Raw genomic sequence first — 21127 nt, forward strand, 5'->3', positions numbered from 1 at the left:
TTCTTCATAGATAAGGATACCGAGTGTTGAAAGCATCAATCAATGAAACGAGTTTCCTCACTGTTGTCGATCAGAGCGATAATAATGCATACATCAACATACTTCTAAAAACCATGTTTACCCCTGCTTAAATATTCCTAACATCAAGGTTTCACTGTATTGCATCATGCTATCAACGGGAGGAGGAGGACAAGGAGGGGTGAGTTGCGCATTGATGTTTTGCCAGGAGCAAACAATGTGGTGAGTGCTGCTGGAGGTCTAATCTACTGACTGATAGAGACTTTAACACCGTTACCACATAGCTGTGACCATCTGATGACTCAACTTGTCTGGTGGAATTACTGAGAGCTGAGAGCTATGCATGGTGCCTATGCAACCGGCAGGTGGTGCTGTTGATTGCCTTCTATGTCCATTCTACTTGGTTGCTTTCTACTCACATTCCAATGTGTGACGAAATGAACTTTCCGTTCCTTATGGTGCGTTTAACACACCTGGGAACTCAAAAATTAGGTCAAATCATGTCAGTGACCTTCAGTTCAGAAAATCAGAGCTCTAGAAATATGCCCGAGGTTCTGACTTGGAATTCCACATTTTTCCCAGTCGGAGCTAGTTTTTTCCAGTTCCCAGTTGTCTTGAAAGCACTGAAGTCGGAAGTCAGAGATTTACGAGTTCTGAGCTCCCAGTTGTTTTGAATGCGGCATAGGGCGATCTCCTGTACTACCCCACATCCTGTAAGGCAGAGTGTCAGAAGTCAAACAGAAAAAGAAAACTCCCATTCCTATTCCTATTCCCATTCCAGATGTTCAGCTGTCTACTGCCTTGTAATTTAGAGAGAGTAGCTGCACAGCAAATTATCCAGTGTCCTGTCATGTGTGTGAACATTAACTATGCGGTTGATATGACGAGTTTCTGTGGAACACGCTTGTATTTGTATTATAATGTGATTCATAAATTAGATTGTAGGTTAGATTGATAGAATTTTAAGTGCAGGTGAGGATGGACTTTAGCCCCTAACCCTTGTTAGTTATACAACATGCAGTTTACCGAAAGTACTATTTTGGTATTCCTCATAGTGAAAACACAATGCTGTAATTACTGTAGTTTTGGTAACAGATGTTTATCAAAAGTAGGGCTTGTTAGGACATCTGTTATTCATCATGGTCTGTTATCCACACAGCAAATTCTCCAGTGTCAAAAGCAAAACAAATGAAAACTGAGAGTGTTAAATCAACACTGAATGTGTGGAGTCTTTGGACCCATATACACCCCGGAAAAGTGTTAAATTAACACTGCTTAGTGTAAAGCCTTATTCAAATATCTCCCAGAGTACCTTTAAAGTAAATTGAATTGTCGCGTTACCATTAATCAATGTATTTATTAGTGACAGAAACATGGTTGTTGCATTCATCCATTTTCGGTCCTACAGACTTCACCAAGTGAGATCCTAAATGAATATGTTATTATTAAAATACACTGAACAAAAATATAAACACAACATGTAATGTGTTTGTCACATGTTTCATGAGCTGAAATATGAAATAACCCAGAGATGTTCCGTATGCACAAAAAGCTTATTTCTCTCAAATGTTGTGCACAAATGTGTTTACAACCCTGTTAGTGAGCATTTATCCTTTGCCAAGATAATCCATCCACCTGACAGGTGTGACATATCAAGAAGCTCATTACACAGGTGCACCTTGTGCTGGGGGAAATAAAAGGCCACTCTAAAATATGCAGTTTTGTCACACAACACAATAGATGTCCTAACAAGCCCTACTTTTCATAAACATCTGTTAACAAAACTACAGTAATTACAGCATTTTGTTTGCACTATGAGGAATACCAATAGAGTACTTTCTGTAAAGTGCATGTTGTATAACTAACAAGGGTTTAGTTAGGGGCTAAAGTCCATCCTCATCTGCACTTAAAATTCTATCAATCTAACCTACAATCTAATTTTTGAATAACATTATAATACAAATACAAGCGTGTTCCACAGAAACTCGTCATATCGAAAGCCTAGTTAATGTTCACATACATGACAGCACAGAGGAGAGCGTGGAAGTGAGTCAGGTGTTGAATATTCCTTTCGGATGTAACATAGAGAGACTTGTCTGGGGCGGTCCTTTGGAGTCAGGTTACAAACTGAGACCCTCCCATTCCCGTAAAATCCTAGGAGGTACTTTCCGAGCTTAGTTGCATTGCCAAACCCCAGTTCAGCTACCATCTGTAGCAGTGCTAACTGGATCAGTTGGATTATTTGAGCTCCACACTCTGTCCTACTATCTGTCCACACCCTGTCCTACTATCTGTCCACACTCTGTCCTACTATCTGTCCACACTCTGTCCTACTATCGGTCCACACTCTGTCCTACTATCTGTCCACACCTGTCCTACTATCTGTCCACACTCTGTCCTACTATCTGTCCACACTCTGTCCTACTATCTGTCCACACTCTGTCCTACTATCTGTCCACACCTGTCCTACTATCTGTCCACACTCTGTCCTACTATCTGTCCACACCTGTCCTACTATCTGTCCACACCCTGTCCTACTATCTGTCTACACTCTGTCCTACTATCTGTCCACACCTGTCCTACTATCTGTCCACACTCTGTCCTCATATCTGTCCACACCTGTCCTACTATCTGTCCACACTGTCCTACTATCTGTCCACACCCTGTCCTACTATCTGTCCACCCTCTGTCCTACTATCTGTCCACACCTGTCCTACTATCTGTCCACACTCTGTCCTACTATCTGTCCACACCCTGTCCTACTATCTGTCCCCACTCTGTCCTACTATCTGTCCACACCCTGTCCTACTACCTGTCCACACTCTGTCCTACTACCTGTCCACACCCTGTCCTACTACCCGTCCACACCCTGTCCTACTACCTGTCCACACTCTGTCCTACTATCTGTCCACACCCTGTCCTAATACCTGTCCACACTCTGTCCTACTACCTGTCCACACCCTGTCCTACTACCTGTCCACACTCTGTCCTACTTAATGAGGCACTTTCCATTGATCATGTTACAAAGATGATCTACAGCACAAGAGGAAAGATATAAACTACCGTTCAAAAGTTTGGGGTCACTTAGAAATGTCCTTGTTTTTGAAGAAAGCACATTTTTGGTCCATTAAAATGACATTAAATTGATGAGAAATACAGTGTAGATATTGTTAATGTTGTAAATGACAGTTGTAGCTGGAAACGGCAGATTTTTTATGGAATATCTACATAAGTGTACAGAGGCCCATTATCAGCAACCATTACTCCTGTGTTTCAATGGCACGTTGTGTTAGCTAATCCAAGTTAATCATTTTAAAAGGCTAATTGATCATTAGAAAACCCTTTTGCAATTATGTTAGTACAACTGAAACTGTTATCCTGATTAAAGCAGCAATAAAACGGTCCTTCTTTAGACTAGTTGAGTATTAGGAGCATCAGCATTTGTGGGTTCGATTACAGGCTCAAAATGACCAGAAACAAAGCGCTTTCTTCTGAAACTCGTCAGTCTATTCTTGTTCTGAGAAATGAAAGCTATTTCATACAAGAAATTGCCAAGAAACTGAAGATCTCGTACAACGCTGTGTACTACTCCTTTCACAGAACAGCGCAAACGGTCTCTAACCAGAATAGAAAGAGGATTGCGTGCACAACTGAGCAAGAGTACATTAAAGTGTCTAGTTTGAGAAACAGACGCCTCACAAGTCCTCAACTGGCAGCATCATTAAATAGTACCCGCAAAACACCAGTTTCAACATCAACAGTGAAGAGGAGACTCCGGGATGCTAGTGAGGGTAGGTAGCAACACATCTGCCACGCTGCTCCTCAACACTGGAGCTCAACAGGGGTGCGTGCTCAGTCCCCTCCTGTACTCCCTGTTCACCCACGACTGCATGGCCAGGCACGACTCCAACACCATCAATAAATTTGCAGATGACACAACAGTGGTAGGCCTGATCACAGACAACGACGAGACAGCCTGTAGGGAGGAGGTCAGAAACCTGGCCGGTTGGTGCCACAATAACAACCTATTCCTCAACATAACCAAGACTAAGGAGATGATTGTGAACTACAGGAAAAGGAGGACCGAGCACGACCCCATTCTCATCAACTGTGCTGTAGTGGAGCAGGTTGAGAGCTTCAAGTTCCTTGGTGTCCACATCAACAACAAACTAGAATGGTCCAAAAACACCAAGACAGTCGTGAAGAGGGCACGACAAAGCCTATTCCTCCTCAGGAAACGAAAAAGATTTGGCATGGGTCCTGAGATCCTCAAAAGGTTCTACAGCTGCAACATCAAGAGCATGGTTGCATCACTGCCTGGTGCGGCAATTGCTCAGCCTCTGACCGCAAGGCACTACAGAGGGTAGTGCATACGGCCCAGTACATCATTGGGGCTAAGCTGCCTGCCATACAGGACCTCTACACCAGGTGGTGTCAGAGGAAGGCCCTAAAAATTGTCAAAGACCCCAGCCACCCCAGTCATAGACTGTTCTCTCTACTACCGCATGGCAAGCGGTACCGGAGTGCCAAGACTAGGACAAAAAGGCTTCTCAACAGTTTTAACCCCCAAGCCATAAGACTCCTGAACAGGTAATCAAATGGCTACCCGGACTATTTGCATTGTGTGCCCCGCAACCCCTCTTTTACGCTGCTGCTACTCTCTATTTATCATATATGCATAGTCACTTTAACTATACATTCATGTACATACTACCTCAATTGGGCCAACCAACCAGTGTTCCCGCACATTGGCTAACCGGGCTATCTGCATTGTGTCCCACCCACCACCCGCCAACCGATTTACATACATTTACATTACATTTAAGTCATTTAGCAGACGCTCTTATCCAGAGCGACTTACAAATTGGTGCATTCACCTTATGACATCCAGTGGAACAGCCACTTTACAATAGTGCATCTAAATCTTTTAAGGGGGGGGGGGGGTGAGAGGGATTACTTTATCCTATCCTAGGTATTCCTTAAAGAGGTGGGGTTTCAGGTGTCTCCGGAAGGTGGTGATTGACTCCGCTGTCCTGGCGTCGTGAGGGAGTTTGTTCCACCATTGGGGGGCCAGAGCAGCGAACAGTTTTGACTGGGCTGAGCGGGAACTGTACTTCCTCAGTGGTAGGGAGGCGAGCAGGCCAGAGGTGGATGAACCCCTCTTTTACTCTACTGCTACTCTCTGTTCATCATATCTGCATAGTCACTTTAACCATATCTACATGTACATACTACCTCAATCAGCCTGACTAACCGGTGTCTGTATGTAGCCTCACTACTTTTATAGCCTTGCTACTGTATATAGCCTGTCTTTTTACTGTTGTTTTATTTCTTTACTTACCTATTATTCAGCTAATTTTTTGCACTATTGGTTAGAGCCTAAGTAAGCATTTCACTGTAAGGTCTACACCTGTTGTATTTGGCGCACGTGACAAATAAACTTTGATTTGATATTCCATGAAAAAAATCTGCCATTTACAGCTACAATAGTTATTTACATCATTAACCATGTCTACACTGTATTTCTGATCAATTTTATGTTATTTTAATGGACAAAAAAAAATGCTTTTCTTTAAAAAACAAGGACATTTCTAAGTGACCCCAAACTTTTGAATTGTAGTGTATGTACAGTAATATATCACTAGAGAAGACAAACCACATAGTGCTCAAACTTTTCTTGTCGAATTTAAGAATTCAAAAGGCAAGCGTCTGGCTTATGGGTCTTTTCTCTTTTCCCAATGTCTGCAGGAAGATAACTCAGAACACTTGAACTGGAGATAGACATCCTTGCATCTCACAGTCTTGAGAATATATTGCAAGAAACACTAATAGAAGAGGTATCAATGTTTAGGGCATAAATTCACTTTTGTTTGTGTGTGAAACAATATTTTCTAGGAATGTGTTTAATAGTCGATACCTCTTTCTCTTCTTTTAAAGGTTTCTTGAGGAGTACTTATTGGTCTCTGGTTACCCCAGGATGGATGAACTATAAATACTGGAACATTTACAGGACATTGTTTTGTATTGTATAGTATCAACTGCTTCCAGATAATGTTAGTCTTCAAATTCAGACCTGAACCAATTCCTTTCTCTGTGTGAAATGTGAAATACAAAGAGCTCTTTACATTGACGTAAGACACACCAACCCACACAAACTACAATCCGAAAGGGTTCTTTGTAAGGTACATGTCAGACTCGCCCTACAGAGGGCCGATTGTCTGCGGGTTTTTGCTCCTCCCTTGTACTTGACTGATGAATTAAGATCATTAGTAAAGAACTCCCCTCGCCTGGCTGTCTAAGTCTTATTGGAAAGGAAAAAACAAAAACCAGCAGACACTGGGCCCCCCATGGAATGAGTTTGACACCCCTATTGTAAGGCAAAGGGTTCTACCTAGAACCTCTAACATCCTAAGAACCGTTTATGGAAGATATGGTTCATTGATGACTCTTTGGAAGGCAAGAAGTATTCTTTGGAAGACAAGAAGGGTTCTACATAGAACCATATATAATATTTCCCAGCATGCACTATTGCAGGGAGATTTTCGGAATTGTCTGTTTTACTGTAATATCTGTGTTTTTGCATGTACATTGATTGGTTGATACATTTTATGCTACACAACGATAAATAACACAGTTTTCTAAATGAATCCAATCTGTTATTAATTGGATTTGTTGCACCAGTTACTGAGATCATTGTTCCAGTTTAGATGATTGAGGTAGTCTCAATCTTTTATATCCTGGCAGTCATGCTGAATGCAGGTTTGTGGATGAGTAACAAGTCGACTTGTTGGGTATCCTAACTGGATTCCAATAGGAATTACACATCACGTTACAAATCAGTATAATATAACGCCACTGTGTTAAGGTAACTAGACCCTCAAAGAAAGGCCTTGTGATATATGTACTGTATTGTCTTAAATAATTACATTTTAAAGGCTAATTAGACTGGTTGAACTGTTGATAGAGGGTTCTAGGAAGAACCTTCCAAAGATAAAAGGGTTCTCGGTAGAACCCTTCATAGATGGTTCTAGGAAGAACCTTTAGATGATTAAATTGTTCTTGGTAGAACCCTTAATAGAGGGTTAAACCTTTTGACCTTTTAAACCTTTTGACCCAGTACCCAACACATTATGCACATTCACCCACAGCTATTTGCATCTGTATGTAAAACTAGTTGAAACACATGACTTACACTAGACACACGTTGTTTAATTGCATGCTTATATAATCCTGCATTTTTTCTCTACTCAGGATGTTCTCTGTGTCTTTTGTCCATGAAGCCTTCCTTTAGAAATGAACCATTTTTATGTCAACGATTAAGGGAAGTGTTATTGCTCAATGGCAAGCTCGTCATGTAAAATTGAGTTTTTGCAAAGGCATGACGTCAGAGAAATAGGTTTGGGCACGATGATCAGTGCTATCCTTTTGAAGGATAAAAGAAAAAGAGAGGTTGATTGCGACACGACTTTGAAGTGAAATGATGCACCTACAATTTGTTCTGGGTCAATGGGCAAAGGAACATTGTGGTCTTGCATGAATTTGATACTATCACTTTTAAAAAGTAAGATTTAGATGATTCATTTTCGGGAATATTGTCAAATCTAGTATTTAATGTGTGTTTTCATTGCTGAAGGGAAAATACAGGAGAAAATGTGCTACAAAAAAGGGAAGTCAAAATCAACCCACCATTTCTCTAATCAACCCACCATTTCTCTAATCAACCCACCATTTCTCTAATCAACCCACCATTTCTCTAATCAACCCATCATTTCTCTAATCAACCCACCATTTCTCTAATCAACCCACCATTTCTCTAATCAACTCACAATTTCTCTAATCAACCCACCATTTCTCTAATCAACCCACCATTTCTCTAATCAACCCACCATTTCTCTAATCAACCCACCATTTCTCTAATCAACCCACCATTTCTCTAATCAACCCACCATTTCTCTAATCAACCCACCATTTCTCTAATCAACCCACCATTTCTCTAATCAACCCACCATTTCTCTAATCAACCCACCATTTCTCTAATCAACCCATCATTTCTCTAATCAACCCACCATTTCTCTAATCAACACACCATTTCTCTAATCAACCCACCATTTCTCTAATCAACCCACCATTTCTCTAATCAACCCATCATTTCTCTAATCAACCCACCATTTCTCTAATCAACCCACGATTTCTCTAATCAACCCACCATTTCTCTAATCAACCCACCATTTCTCTAATCAACCCACCATTTCTCTAATCAACCCACCATTTCTCTAATCAACCCACCATTTCTCTAACATGCTTCACAATCACCTGGCTTTACTTATGCAACACGGAACAAAATGTCATTCATCATTCAAAATCAAACCACCATTTCTCTAACATGCTTCACAATCACCTGGCTTTACTTATGCAACACGGAACAAAACGTCATTCATCATTCAAAATCAACCCACCATTTCTCTAACATGCTTCACAATCACCTGGCTTTACTTATGCAACATGGAACAAAATGTCATTCATCATTCAAAATCAACCCACCATTTCTCTAACATGCTTCACAATCACCTGGCTTTACTTATGCAACACGGAACAAAATGTCATTCATCATTCAAAATCAACCCACCATTTCTCTAACATGCTTCACAATCACCTGGCTTTACTTATGCAACATGGAACAAAATGTCATTCATCATTCAAAATGGCCATCAATTTCCTTTTTGTCAATGTATTACTGTACCATGATAACCTCTTGACCATACAAGACAAGGGTTTTACTTATCAGCCCCCAGAGATGGCTTCATTACTATATGACAATTACAGTATTCTGCTTTGTCACGTGGACCTTCACACTGACTTGCAATACAACATTATTTCCATTATGAGATGAATGGAAAATTAGAAATGCAACACAGGACCGGATCATGTGGCGGCAGGGTAGCCTAGTGGTGAGAGCATTGGACTAATAACCGAAAGGTTGCAAGTTCATATCCCCAAGCTGACAAGGCACACATCTGTCATTCTGCCCCTGAACAGGCAGTTAAGCCACTGTTCCTAGGCCATCATTGAAAATAAGAATTTGTTCTTAACTGACTTGCCTAGTTAAATAAAGGAGAAATAAAATGTCAGAACCCAACCTACAAAACAGAACACACAAAAAAAAAATGTTTGTGTGTACAATTGGTCTACTGTCTGATTAACAATTTTTTTTAAAGTGATTTCTCATCACTATCAGAGGAAATAGATTTTCTCTTTCTGTTTGGAAGGATCACTGACAGTAGATGGAAGATGTTACATTTCACCACAGTGGAGATAATTAACTACACTTTCCTCCAACAAAAATGGTCTGCTAAAATGTGTGTTTGTGTTAATTGTTTGACTGCTACTATTGGCAACGTGTCTAATCTACAAACTTTTGTTGACATAAACTTTTCCCATTTAATGAGTTTCTGAGCTTTTCTCATGACACAGTGTTCCTGTAAATTCCAGGAGATTACACAGTGTTCCTGTGAATTCCAGGAGATTACACGGTGTTCCTGTAAATTCCAGGAGATTACACGGTGTTCCTGTAAATTCCAGGAGATTACATGGTGTTCCTGTAAATTCCAGGAGATTACACGGTGTTCCTGTAAATTCCAGGAGATTACACGGTGTTCCTGTAAATTCCAGGAGATTACACAGTATTCCTGTAAATTCCAGGAGATTACACGGTGTTCCTGTACGTTCCAGGAGATTACAAGGTGTTCCTGTACATTCCAGGAGATTACACGGTGTTCCTGTACGTTCCAGGAGATTACAAGGTGTTCCTGTACGTTCCAGGAGATTACACAGTGTTCCTGTAAATTCCAGGAGATTACACAGTGTTCCTGTAAATTCCAGGAGATTACACGGTGTTCCTGTACGTTCCAGAAGATGTTACATCGCTATGGATGTCTGGAAGACAAGCATCAGTTTTATTTTTTTAAGATGAAACAATACCAAAACAATGGCAAATGTCTATATCACCATCTGTGTCCAATCTAAGCGTTTGCTTGAAGATCTCATTCCAAGATATACAATTCAGTATATTTGTATTCAGAATTGAGGGGAAATGAGGGGAAAATCTAGAATTCCTTATTCAAACATGTGTTGACGTTTGCGGTCTCATGGTAAAAGGGGACAAATGAGTCTGGGATTGGCCAGTGGCCACTTGTGTATGGGAAGAGACTGAGTAAGACAATTGAAAACAGGAAAGCAGTCAACTTCAGACATGTTTTGACTTGTGGTCAATATTAACGCAATCAGGCTTTCCATTCTGCACTAAGTGTCATTTTTATTCAGACATTTGGAACAACACCAATAAATAATCATAACATTTAAAACTTTATAAATCTAAAAGTATATACAAAAAGAAGAATCATCAAAAAGACAAATAGAAACAAATTTGTGTTGATTTGGCACTCGAGTATCAACTCATTACCCATCCCCCAACACTGTCAACCAAGAGTCAAGACTAAACCAATTCACCTTGATGGTATGCAGACTGGTTTTATATTATTCTTAACGATTTCGCACAAACCAGAAAAAAATACAACAATACTGTCTGTGAAACTATATATTCACAGTATTATGAATGAATTGGTTTATTTGTTAGGATTACGTAGTGTGACTGATTTCACTAATTGCAGTAGTATTGTACAAAGCTAGAGGTGCGCTATTTGATAGATTCCCCCACTCCTCCTACCTCGGGCTTCCAGTGGGGAGACCTGAGGTCAACCTACCCCCGCCCCCCTCCCCATCTCGTACTTCTGAGTGGGAGACATTCCCAGGCAGTAGCCTGCCTAGCTCACAAACTAGAATCAGGGCGCCCACTCCGACAAGGTTAATTTACCTAAGTCCCACACGGTGACATGTTATCATTGACGTGCCGTGCAAATGAGCAATAGAAAACCAATTGTGTAAATGTCACCATTCCCCCCAAAATTGTGCAGGGACCCATTTTTATTTTACCTTAATTTAACTAGGCAAGCCAGTTAAGAACAAATTCTTATTTTCAATGACAGTCTAGGAATAGTTGGTTAACTGCCTTGTTCAGGGGTAGAACAACAGATTTTTACCTTGTCAGCTCAGGGTTTCGATCTTCCAACCTTTAGAATACTAGTCCAACACGCTAACCATTAGGCTACCTGCCACCCCATGTCACCTATACCTAAATCTGCCACTGAGGCTTTCACAATATTCCGAAATAAACTTTGGCTTTCATGTTGTCCTCTTGCTCAGTTGTACACCAGGGCCTCCCAATCCTCTTTCTATTCTGGTTAGGGCCAGTTTGCACTGTTCTGTGAAGGGAGTAGTACACAGCGTTGTACGAGATCTTCAGTTTCTTGGCAATTTCTCGCATGGAATAGCCAACAACAATTTTCAGCTGTGCTAACATAATTGCAAAAGGCTTTCTAATAATCAATTAGCCTTTTAAAATGATAAACTTGGATTAGCTAACACAATGTGCCATTGGAACACAGGAGTGATGGTTGCTGATAATGGGCCTCTGTACGCCTATGTAGATATTCCATAAAAAATCAGCCGTTTCCAGCTACAATAGTCACTTTCTGATCAATTTGATGTTATTTTACAGTTTTTCTCAGTCGCTTTGGTGCATTTCTTAGATCAAAAGTGCAATTCTTGATACTACTTGTACAAATTCCAAATCATCTAGTCACTTGTGCACATCATTAAAGCAATTTTTTATTCCTTTGAACAAATTGCAATTGATAATGTACAAGTGTCAGCTTTATTCCACATTATCAATTGCTCATGTCATGTTGATCAAAATATAGTAGATGGTTCTCTGTTGAATAGTCTTACCCCTCAAAACATCTTGGCATTAGTTCCTTGCATAAGCCATAACATGCAAAATTGTTGAACTATTTGTCATAAACTGTCAAGCATAGTTTTACACATTTCTATTAGACTTTTTGTACAAAAATGTGAATTGATGAATCGTGCAGGTGAAATTGACCCTTATTCATGAAGGAATGTAAAGTGTAAACCAACAATTAACCAGTTGTCTAAATTGCTCAAACCAGGAAACCAGGAAACGAACAGGGTCAACAGCCAAGAGGAGCAAGGATGCGTGGTGGAAGGCATAACAGAGGAAGAGGCAGAAGAGGACATAGGCGCATATCTGATGACATAAGGGCCACTATTGTAGACCATGTTGTCAATCATGGCCTTACAATGGCTGAGGCGGGTCGAAGGGTGCAGCTGAATATTGTGAGATCAACCGTGTCCTCAATAGTTCAAACGTTTCGAAGGGAGAACAGGTATGTCCACCAATGTACAGTGCACTGTTACTGTATATAAGCAGTATACTGTATACTTCCTACAATGCTTCATATTACAGTAGTCCAGTAGTATTTCACAGCAGACAGATACATACTGCACCTTACATGCACCCACCTGTATGTTTTACAGTAAAATGTGTGTTCGCATAGTTTTTGTCTATGTGAAAGTGTGCGATGCATCACTGCATTTTTCCCCACATAGGACTGCAAGATTACCTCAAACCGGTGGCAGAGGACGCCTTTTCACACCTCAACAGGAGGAGGCTATTTGCACCATGGTCCGAGCAAACAATGCCATGAGACTCAGGGAAATACAAAGGGCCATTATAGAAGACAACGATGTCTTTGAAAACATCCATACGGTTAGCATCTCAACCATCGACAGGGTGCTGCATAGAAACCAGATGAGTACGAAACAGCTGTACCGTGTACCATTCCAAAGGAATGAGGACAGAGTTAAGGAGCTACGGTACCAGTATGTACAGGTAAAACATATATCTATGTAACTACTTTACAGCAACATTTTATAGTGATACATAGTACAGTAAGCATAAACTGCACACATTTCCATTGCTGTGGAGGGAACATGCAATATATGTACATTTTATGTCACTCTTCCTTACCAAAACAAATTCAACTGTGTGTTCTGGGATATAGCGTATAATGGAGTTGGAATCAAGTGAACCCTCTCACAACTTTGTATACGTGGATGAGGCTGGCTTCAACCTGACCAAATGCAGAAGGCTGGGTCGGAATATCATCGGTCACAGAGCTACTGTGGATTTGCCAGGCCAACGGGGAGGAAATATCACCATGTGTGCTGCTATTTCGTAGCATGGTGTCCTAACCCATATCCCCCTTATAGGGCCATACAACACCCAGCATCTACTCAACTTTTTAGAGACTCTCTACAGGGCTCTCATCCCTGATGATGAGAGGGGTCTGTTTAGAGAGGATTTGCCAAAGTATGTGGTCATTTGTGATAATGTGAGTTTCCATCGATCAAACATCATAAGGCAATGGTTTGTGACCCACTCGAGGATGCTCATAGAATTCCTCCCACCTTATTCACCATTCCTTAACCCAATTGAGGAGTTATTTTCAGCATGGAGGTGGAAGGTGTACGATCGTCAGCCACACACACAGATGACCCTGCTGGCTGCAATGGATGCAGCATGTGAGGACATCACAGTAGAAGCCTGCAGAGGATGGATAAGGCATTCCTAAAGATTCTTTCCACGTTGCATTGGAAGGGAAAATATCCGGTGTGATGTGGATGAGAATATGTGGGCCGACAGACAGGAACGTCTGGATGTGTAGAGACAGCACAACAGTGCTGCGGGCAAAGTTGTGCCTTAGGGGTGGTTTCCTGTGTTTCTTTCTAATTGAGTTTTTTTCCTTTGTGCCCCCTGGGTTGTCCAGTCTCTTTCAATCAATAACCCACATACAGTAATATGTAAATAGTACTGTTGAAATTGATATATGCCATAGAAGTGCAGCCGTGTGCATTTTCAATACAGTAACTGTCATCCAAACTGCAGCCTAAGTTTATATCAGGTAATACTGTCAAAGTACACCGTTACATTGACAACATGCCTAAACATTTTGACGACCTTGTTCGTGAACTGTAGCCTAAGTTTATATCAGGTAATACTGTCAAAGTACACCGTTACATTGACAACATGCCTAAACATTTTGACGACCTTCATTGAATGTCTCAATGACTTATCATTCTGATGACACTGACATGATCATTGGCATGAATATTTACTTTTGAGAGATGTACTAAGGATTTTTAGTGACTGACTAGCTTTAGAAACATATATATTGTATATTGCAGTTTGTACAAATTGTTCTGAGAAATGCACTTATTATTTTGCACATGTTAGGGATGATGTGAAAAATGCACCAAAGCGACTGAGAAAAACTGTAATAGACAAAAAAATTGCTTTTCTTCCAAAAACAAGGATTTTTTTAAAATTACCCGGACTAACCTGTACCCCCACACATTGACTTGGTACTGGTACCCCCTGTATATAGCCTCGTTATTGTTATTTTATTGTGTTACTTTTTATAATTTTTTATTTTAGTTTATTTGGTCAATGTTTTCTTAACTCTTTCTTGAACTGCACTGTTGGTTAAGGGCTTGTAAGTAAGCATTTCACGGTACGGTACACATCTGTTCGGTGCATCTGTTCGGTGCATGTGACAAATAAAGTTTGATTGATTTGATGTGTTAATTCAGAGGTTTCAGCCCTCTCATCACTCTGAATAATTATTTGTTTTAGATAGAAAGATAGATATATAGATATATAGATAGATAGATATCAGCACCATCTTAAAGTGAAGCGCTAAACATTGACATGGTTGGTGGAACATCCATCAAAATAGGAGTCAAATAAACACCAGAACACCTCAAAGCTGAGGGGCCAGAGGTACACTATCAGGTTTCAACTGCGAGATGTACAGTAGTAGAAGATCATTGATGAGAACAAATCAAATCAAATTTTATTTGTCACATACACATGGTTAGCAGATGTTAATGCGAGTGTAGCGAAATGCTTGTGCTTCTAGTTCTGACAATGCAGTAATAACCAACAAGTAATCTAACTAACAATTCCAAAACTACTGTCTAATACACAGTGTAAGGGGATAAAGAATATGTACATAAAGATATATGAATGAGTGATGGTACAGAGCAGCATAGGCAAGATACAGTAGATGGTATCGAGTACAGTATATACATATGAGATGAGTATGTAAACAAAGTGGCATAGTTAAAGTGGCTAGTGATACATGTATTACATAAGGATGCAGTAGATGATATAGAGTACAGTATATACGTATGCATATGAGATGAATAATGTAGGGTATGTAACATTATATTAGGTAGCATTGTTTAAAGTGGCTAGTGATATATTTTACATCATTTCCCATCAATTCCCATTATTAAAGTGGCTGGAGTTGAGTCAGTGTCAGTGTGTTGGCAGCAGCCACTCAATGTTAGTGGTGGCTGTTTAACAGTCTGATGGCCTTGAGATAGAAGCTGAACAGGAAGTGACATTGAGCAACGCGGTTGGTAAAGTACTGTAGGATACGACTCACAGGAGTAGGTATTCACACATAGCCTGATGGAAAGAACCTCCATGAAAATATTGTTTTTGCCTGCACCCTCATAGCAGAGTCTAAACACCATCATCCCCAGGGTAATATCCACATAGCAATTTGGTTCAAATTTGGTTTGGGAATAGACAGAGGACCATGACACTTGTTTGTAAAAGTACATTATCTTATTGTCATTTAGCAGACATTCTTATCCAGCGCAATCAGGGTTAAGTGTGTTGTTCAAGGGGACATCAACAGATTTTTTACCTAGTTATTTCAGGGATTTGAACCAGCAACCTTTGGGTTACTGGCCTAACACTCTCAACCACTATTCTACCTTCCGCAACAGGGATTAGTAGAATTGGAAGATTACTATTCTCAGTATGGGTGATATCACTCCAAATAGTGGTTCCCCGCCTTAAGTCCACCCTTGACTCAGCGGGCTTTGTTCAATCACTGAGTTCAAGGTCAAGTTTTAATTTATACTTGGTTGAGTTGTCAACCAACGTGAATTCAATGTAAAATCAACCAAAAATGTCACCATGTCATTGAATTTAGGTTAAACGTTTTTGCAAATCCAATCAGTTTCCACGTTGATTCAACATCATCACATTGATATTGTTGGTTGAAATGACGTGGAAACAACGTTAATTCAACCAGTTTTTGCCCAGTGGTCATTGCCTCCTATAAACACAATCCAGACTTGACCACATCACAGATTTGATCACAACCCATGGATCTGTGGTGACCCAGTATAGGCCGTAAACCACTATCTGGAAAACACTGCTCTAAAGGCTCAAATAACATTCACAGCAAATCTTACAGATGTAGGATCTTAATTTGAGGCAGTTTGCTACAGCAGGAAAATAATCCTGCAGCAACAGGAAATGTGAATTATTATGTGGATTATAATTCATGGACATTTTTTGTAGGGGTTAATACATTTTTCACTAGGGCAAATCAAGTCTGAAATTGCACATTTTAGAAGCCTCTTTAAACCTTGAATTCACTACAAGTTTGCATTTCCTGCTATGCAGGAAAATTCCCACCAACAAAAAATAGTGTTCAAATTAAGATCCTACATCTGTACATTCACAAAGATATAATCATACAATATTATAATGTGTTTGCATAGGCCAGCAAATCTTCAATTATTTATGGGAAATTCCCCATTGTCAATCTCAGTCCTTTCCCTTTTTAGATGAGGCATCGGAGACTTCATACGTATTTTGATATTCGGAGGGTGAAAGGGTTGATTACAGCTTCTTTGTAAGTAGTGGGCTTCATTCTGTATTTCCCCTCATGAGGAGAGGTCAGGAAATGTCTGCATGTCTAATTAACATGGATACTATTGTCCATATAAAGTAAGAAAGTAAACTGTTTGTTAGAAACAATAAAATGAGTATGTGCTACTGTATACATTCCTGTTTCCTGGTCAGGTCACATGGCGGACGAACAACTCCTGGATGTAGCAATGTGTATCAACCTCTATCGCTCACAATGATATCACCTGATCATGATGGACAGAATAGCACATGGCTTGGGTCCCCAGAGAGAGGGACTTTCCAATGCATTGAGACATTGGTAAGAATAAACTTTCCACTTGGAGAACAGGATTCATGAGTCATCAGACTTATAAAAGCTGCAATGAACCACTAGTAGAATCTACATTTGATTGCCAGAAAAAAAGGTGCTAGGTATAACCCTTTGCAGATGGTTCTACCTAGAACTCTCTATGTAGAGTTCTGCCCAAAACCATTTTATTATCTAAAGGTTCTTCCTAGAGCCCTCTATGAAGGGTTCTACCGAGAACCCTTTTATTTTTGGAGGGTTCTTCCTAGAAGCCTCAATGAACAGTTCCACCAGCTTTAATGTCCTTTAAAATGCAATTAAGAAGTATATATCATAATGCCTTTCTTTCAGGGCCTAGTTATATCCTAACATAGTAGTGTTGGGAAACTTCTGGTTTACAAGTCACATTATGCTGGTTTGCAATGTGATCCAAAAAGTGGAAATTCTAATCACCTTCTTTCAGAATGACTGCTAGGGTAGGGAAGATTGAATACTGAGACTACCTCAATCATCTAAGCTGCAACAACCATCTCAGTAACGTGTGCAATAAGTCCAAGTACTAACAGATTGGATTAGTTTAGAAAAATGTATGCTATTTATCTTTGTGTAGCATATAATTAATCAACCAATCAATGTACATGCAAAACACAGATATTAAAACACACAAAAATCTGAAAATCACCTTGCAATAGAGCATACTGGGAAATATCATATATAGTTTTACGTAGAACCGTTCTTGTCTTCCAAATAACCCTTTTTACCTTCCAAAGAATCATCAAAGAACCCTTTCTTCCAAAAACAGTTCTTAGGATGTTAAAGGTTCTAGGTAGAACCCTTTGCTTTACAAAGATCCCTTGTCTTCCAAAAAGGATTCTTCAGATCAAAAAGTTTTTTGGTAGACCCTTCTCACTACGCAAAAAATCCTTTCCGAAAATGTTTTTCTAAGAGAGTACAAATTATGTTTATGTACATTCAGAGTACTCATACATTTTAAGATCTGTAAAATACCTCTAAACTTATTCCACATTTTGTTGTGTTACAGCCTGAATTCAAAATAGATGATTTTTTTTTTTATCTCACCCATCTTCATCATGACAAAGTGAAACACGTTTTTAGAAATGTTTGCAAATATATTGAAATAATATCTAATTTACATGACACGTACCCATAACATGATGAAGCCACCACTATGCTTGAAAATATGGAGTGATACTCAATAATGTGTTTTATTGGATTTATCCTAGACATAACTCTTTGTATTCATGGCAAAGTGTGCTTTTCCACATTTTCTTGTTCTGGAATATTTTGATTCTGTACAGGCTTCCTTCTTTTCACTCTGTCCTTTTAGGTTAGTATTGTGAAGTAACTATAATGTTGTGGATCCATCCTCAGTTTTCTCCAATCACAGCCATTAAACTCTGTAACTGTTTTAAAGTCACCATTGGCCACATGGTGAAATCCCAGAGCGGTTTCCTTCCTCTCCGGAAGGATGCCTGTATCTTTGTAGTGACTGGGTGTATTGATAGCCCATCCAAAGTGTAATTAATTACATCACCATGCTCGAAGGGATATTCAACATTTTACCCATCTACCAATAGCTACTCTTCTTTACACGGCATTGGAAAACCTCCCTGGTCTCTGTGGTTGAATCTGTGGTTGAAATGCACTGCTCAACTGAGGGACCTTACAGATATTTGAATTGTATGTGTGGGGTACAGAGATGAGATAGTCATTCAAACATCTTGGAAACACTAATATTGCACCCAGAGTCCATGCAACTTATTATGTGACTTGTTAAGCACATTTGTCCCACTGAACTTTTTAGGCTTGCTACAACAAAGGGGTTGAATACTTAATGACTCAAGACATTTCAGCTTTTCATGTTTTTATTAAAAAAAGAAATAGAAAAACACAAGTTCACTTTGACATTATGGGGTAATGTGTGTAGGACAGTGACAATAAAAAAATAAAAAAAAAGTTTTAAATTCAAGCTGTAACACAACAAAATGTGTAAAAAGTCAAGGGGTGTGAATAGATAGGTGCTGTAGATTTTTTTTAAAGGGGGGGTTCTATATGGAACATTTTGGTCAAGAAATGTTTAAACTGCCATTTCAATTAAAAAACTGCCATTCCAGCATGGCAATGCAAGAGAAGGTGCTTGAACTTGCAAATACGTATGTATCATATAAAACCCTCTGGTAGACTGTCTCCTAGTTGTTCTCACGCAGCTTAGTTCTAAATAACATCTGAAACTGTAATCTCTATAAATCAAGGACAGAAACTAAAAGGCTTATGAATAATGTAGATTAATGACAGCGAGCCACAGAGACCATTTCTGATATTAGTTTTATTGCTTCTTGTTTTGTAACAAAAATGAGGGGTTCATCCCTTTTTAATAATGCATACAGCTTGAAACAGCTGAACATTTTGTTCAGTGATGCTCACCCAGTAGCACTGAGAAGTTAACACAAACATTGCAATAGTCTTCAGTCATTCAATCCCAGTCAAATTCATTCCCATAGTTCAGTTAACTGGCATCAAAGGTCTAAACTGGTTCATGTTTTCAGTTTTGAAATGTGACCTATAATTGATCCACATACAACAATATGTGATTGTAAATCGTAGAGTCTATAGCATGAATCTTTAGAGATAACCTTCATATACAAGAGTCATAGAAAATCAGCTATAATAAATAACACATTTGGTTAAATAAATACTTAGATTAAAACAGCTTTATCTTAACTATGATAAATAACATCAACATATGATACAATACATCACAAAGTGTCTGCACTCGGTATCCCATTCTTTTAATATAAAAGATATTCAACATGTCCATTTGCACCTTCTTCTGTGCATAAATTCAGTCAGAGCTCTTGTGCAAGGTCCCAAAAAGTCTGTCCCAGTGTGTGAAGTATGGAGCGTAGTTGGATTTGAACTTCAGGTGGTGCATGTCATGGTGCGGAGCTCCACCGTAGAGCCCAAAGGGAACCAGTCTATGCGTGGACCAGGGCAGGTCATAGCCACAGTGGTCCTCCACAGAAAGCCAGATATTCAGTACATAGAAGAGCATCTCTGTCAGGGGGTGGCAGCCCAGCAGCAGAGGGTTAACCGACGAGAAGAATCCCAGAGACAGGGTCTCCCAGGCCCCAGAGTACTCAGTGGTCAGGGCGAAGGTTGTTGTGTGCATGTGGTGCACCTTGTGGAATGTCCGGTACAGCCAGGGCACCTTGTGGTGCAGCATATGCCAGATGAAAGACTGAAAGTCGAAGAGCAGGAGGCAGGCGACCACGTCCCAGATGAGACGCAGCGTCCCGGGGGCTTCGGCTATGAAGCTGGCTGGTCTCCAGTACCAGTGCAGCACAGTGAGAGGGAAGAGGAACACCACATGGTTGTAGAGGGAGTGAGCCAGGCAGCTCCACATCATAGTCCAGGAGACATGGCTCTTCTGCTGGATCTTAAAGGTCCTGATCCAGGCCAGCCTGGGGGAGAGGAGGTCCAGCACCACAAAGGGCAGGCAGAAGGCGAGGTAGACACTGAGTGAGAAAAGCACAGGGAAGAAAGGCGACATAAGCCAAGCATTATACCCCAATATGAGATCCCATAGGCTCTGTAGAAGCATTGTGTTCAGGCTTGTGTGTGCATGAGCTGGAAAAGTGTTGTTCAAACAGGTTCCTGCCAAAGCTGTCTCTCCCCTTTTATGTGTTTGGTATGAAAAGTATCCACCCCCAGATGTTCCTTATAAGGACTTCCTGAACGTTCTGGGGCCTTTTAACTTAGCCCAGTTATCTGACTCTGAGTAAGATTGTTCTGAGGGCTTGTATTGGAAATCAAATGAACGTTTATTGGTTGCGTACACCGATTTGCAGATGTAATCGCAGATGCAGCGAAATGCTTGTGTTTCTAGCTCCAGCAGTGCAGTAATACCTAACAGTACAAAACAATACAGACAAATCCCCAAAATAAAAGGCAATTAAGAAATATTAGAATGAGCAATGACAGAGTCCGGAATATATATATATAAATAAATAATGGTGTGTATGGACAGTATATGAATAGAAAATATGTGTACAGCAGTAGTTATATAGGATGAGCCTTGACTAGAATAC

The 21127-nt window shown here is 40.0% G+C and overlaps 1 protein-coding gene across 1 annotated transcript; it reads right to left on the reverse strand.

The window, feature by feature from the left end:
- Positions 1–19346: 19346 nt before the first annotated feature.
- Positions 19347–20675, reverse strand: ch25h (cholesterol 25-hydroxylase). Its single transcript, XM_029628713.2, has one exon. The coding sequence runs from the start codon at positions 20638–20640 to the stop codon at positions 19882–19884; it is 759 nt and encodes a 252-aa protein (XP_029484573.1). The 5' UTR covers positions 20641–20675; the 3' UTR covers positions 19347–19881.
- Positions 20676–21127: the final 452 nt, after the last annotated feature.

This window comes from Oncorhynchus nerka, linkage group LG23 (genome assembly GCF_034236695.1).
Source record: "Oncorhynchus nerka isolate Pitt River linkage group LG23, Oner_Uvic_2.0, whole genome shotgun sequence".
NCBI lineage: Eukaryota > Metazoa > Chordata > Actinopteri > Salmoniformes > Salmonidae > Oncorhynchus > Oncorhynchus nerka.

Excerpts from the sequence above, each read along its gene's own strand:
- ch25h (XM_029628713.2), bottom strand. The coding sequence starts at position 20,640 with ATGCTTCTACAGAGCCTATGGGATCTCATATTGGGGTATAATGCTTGG.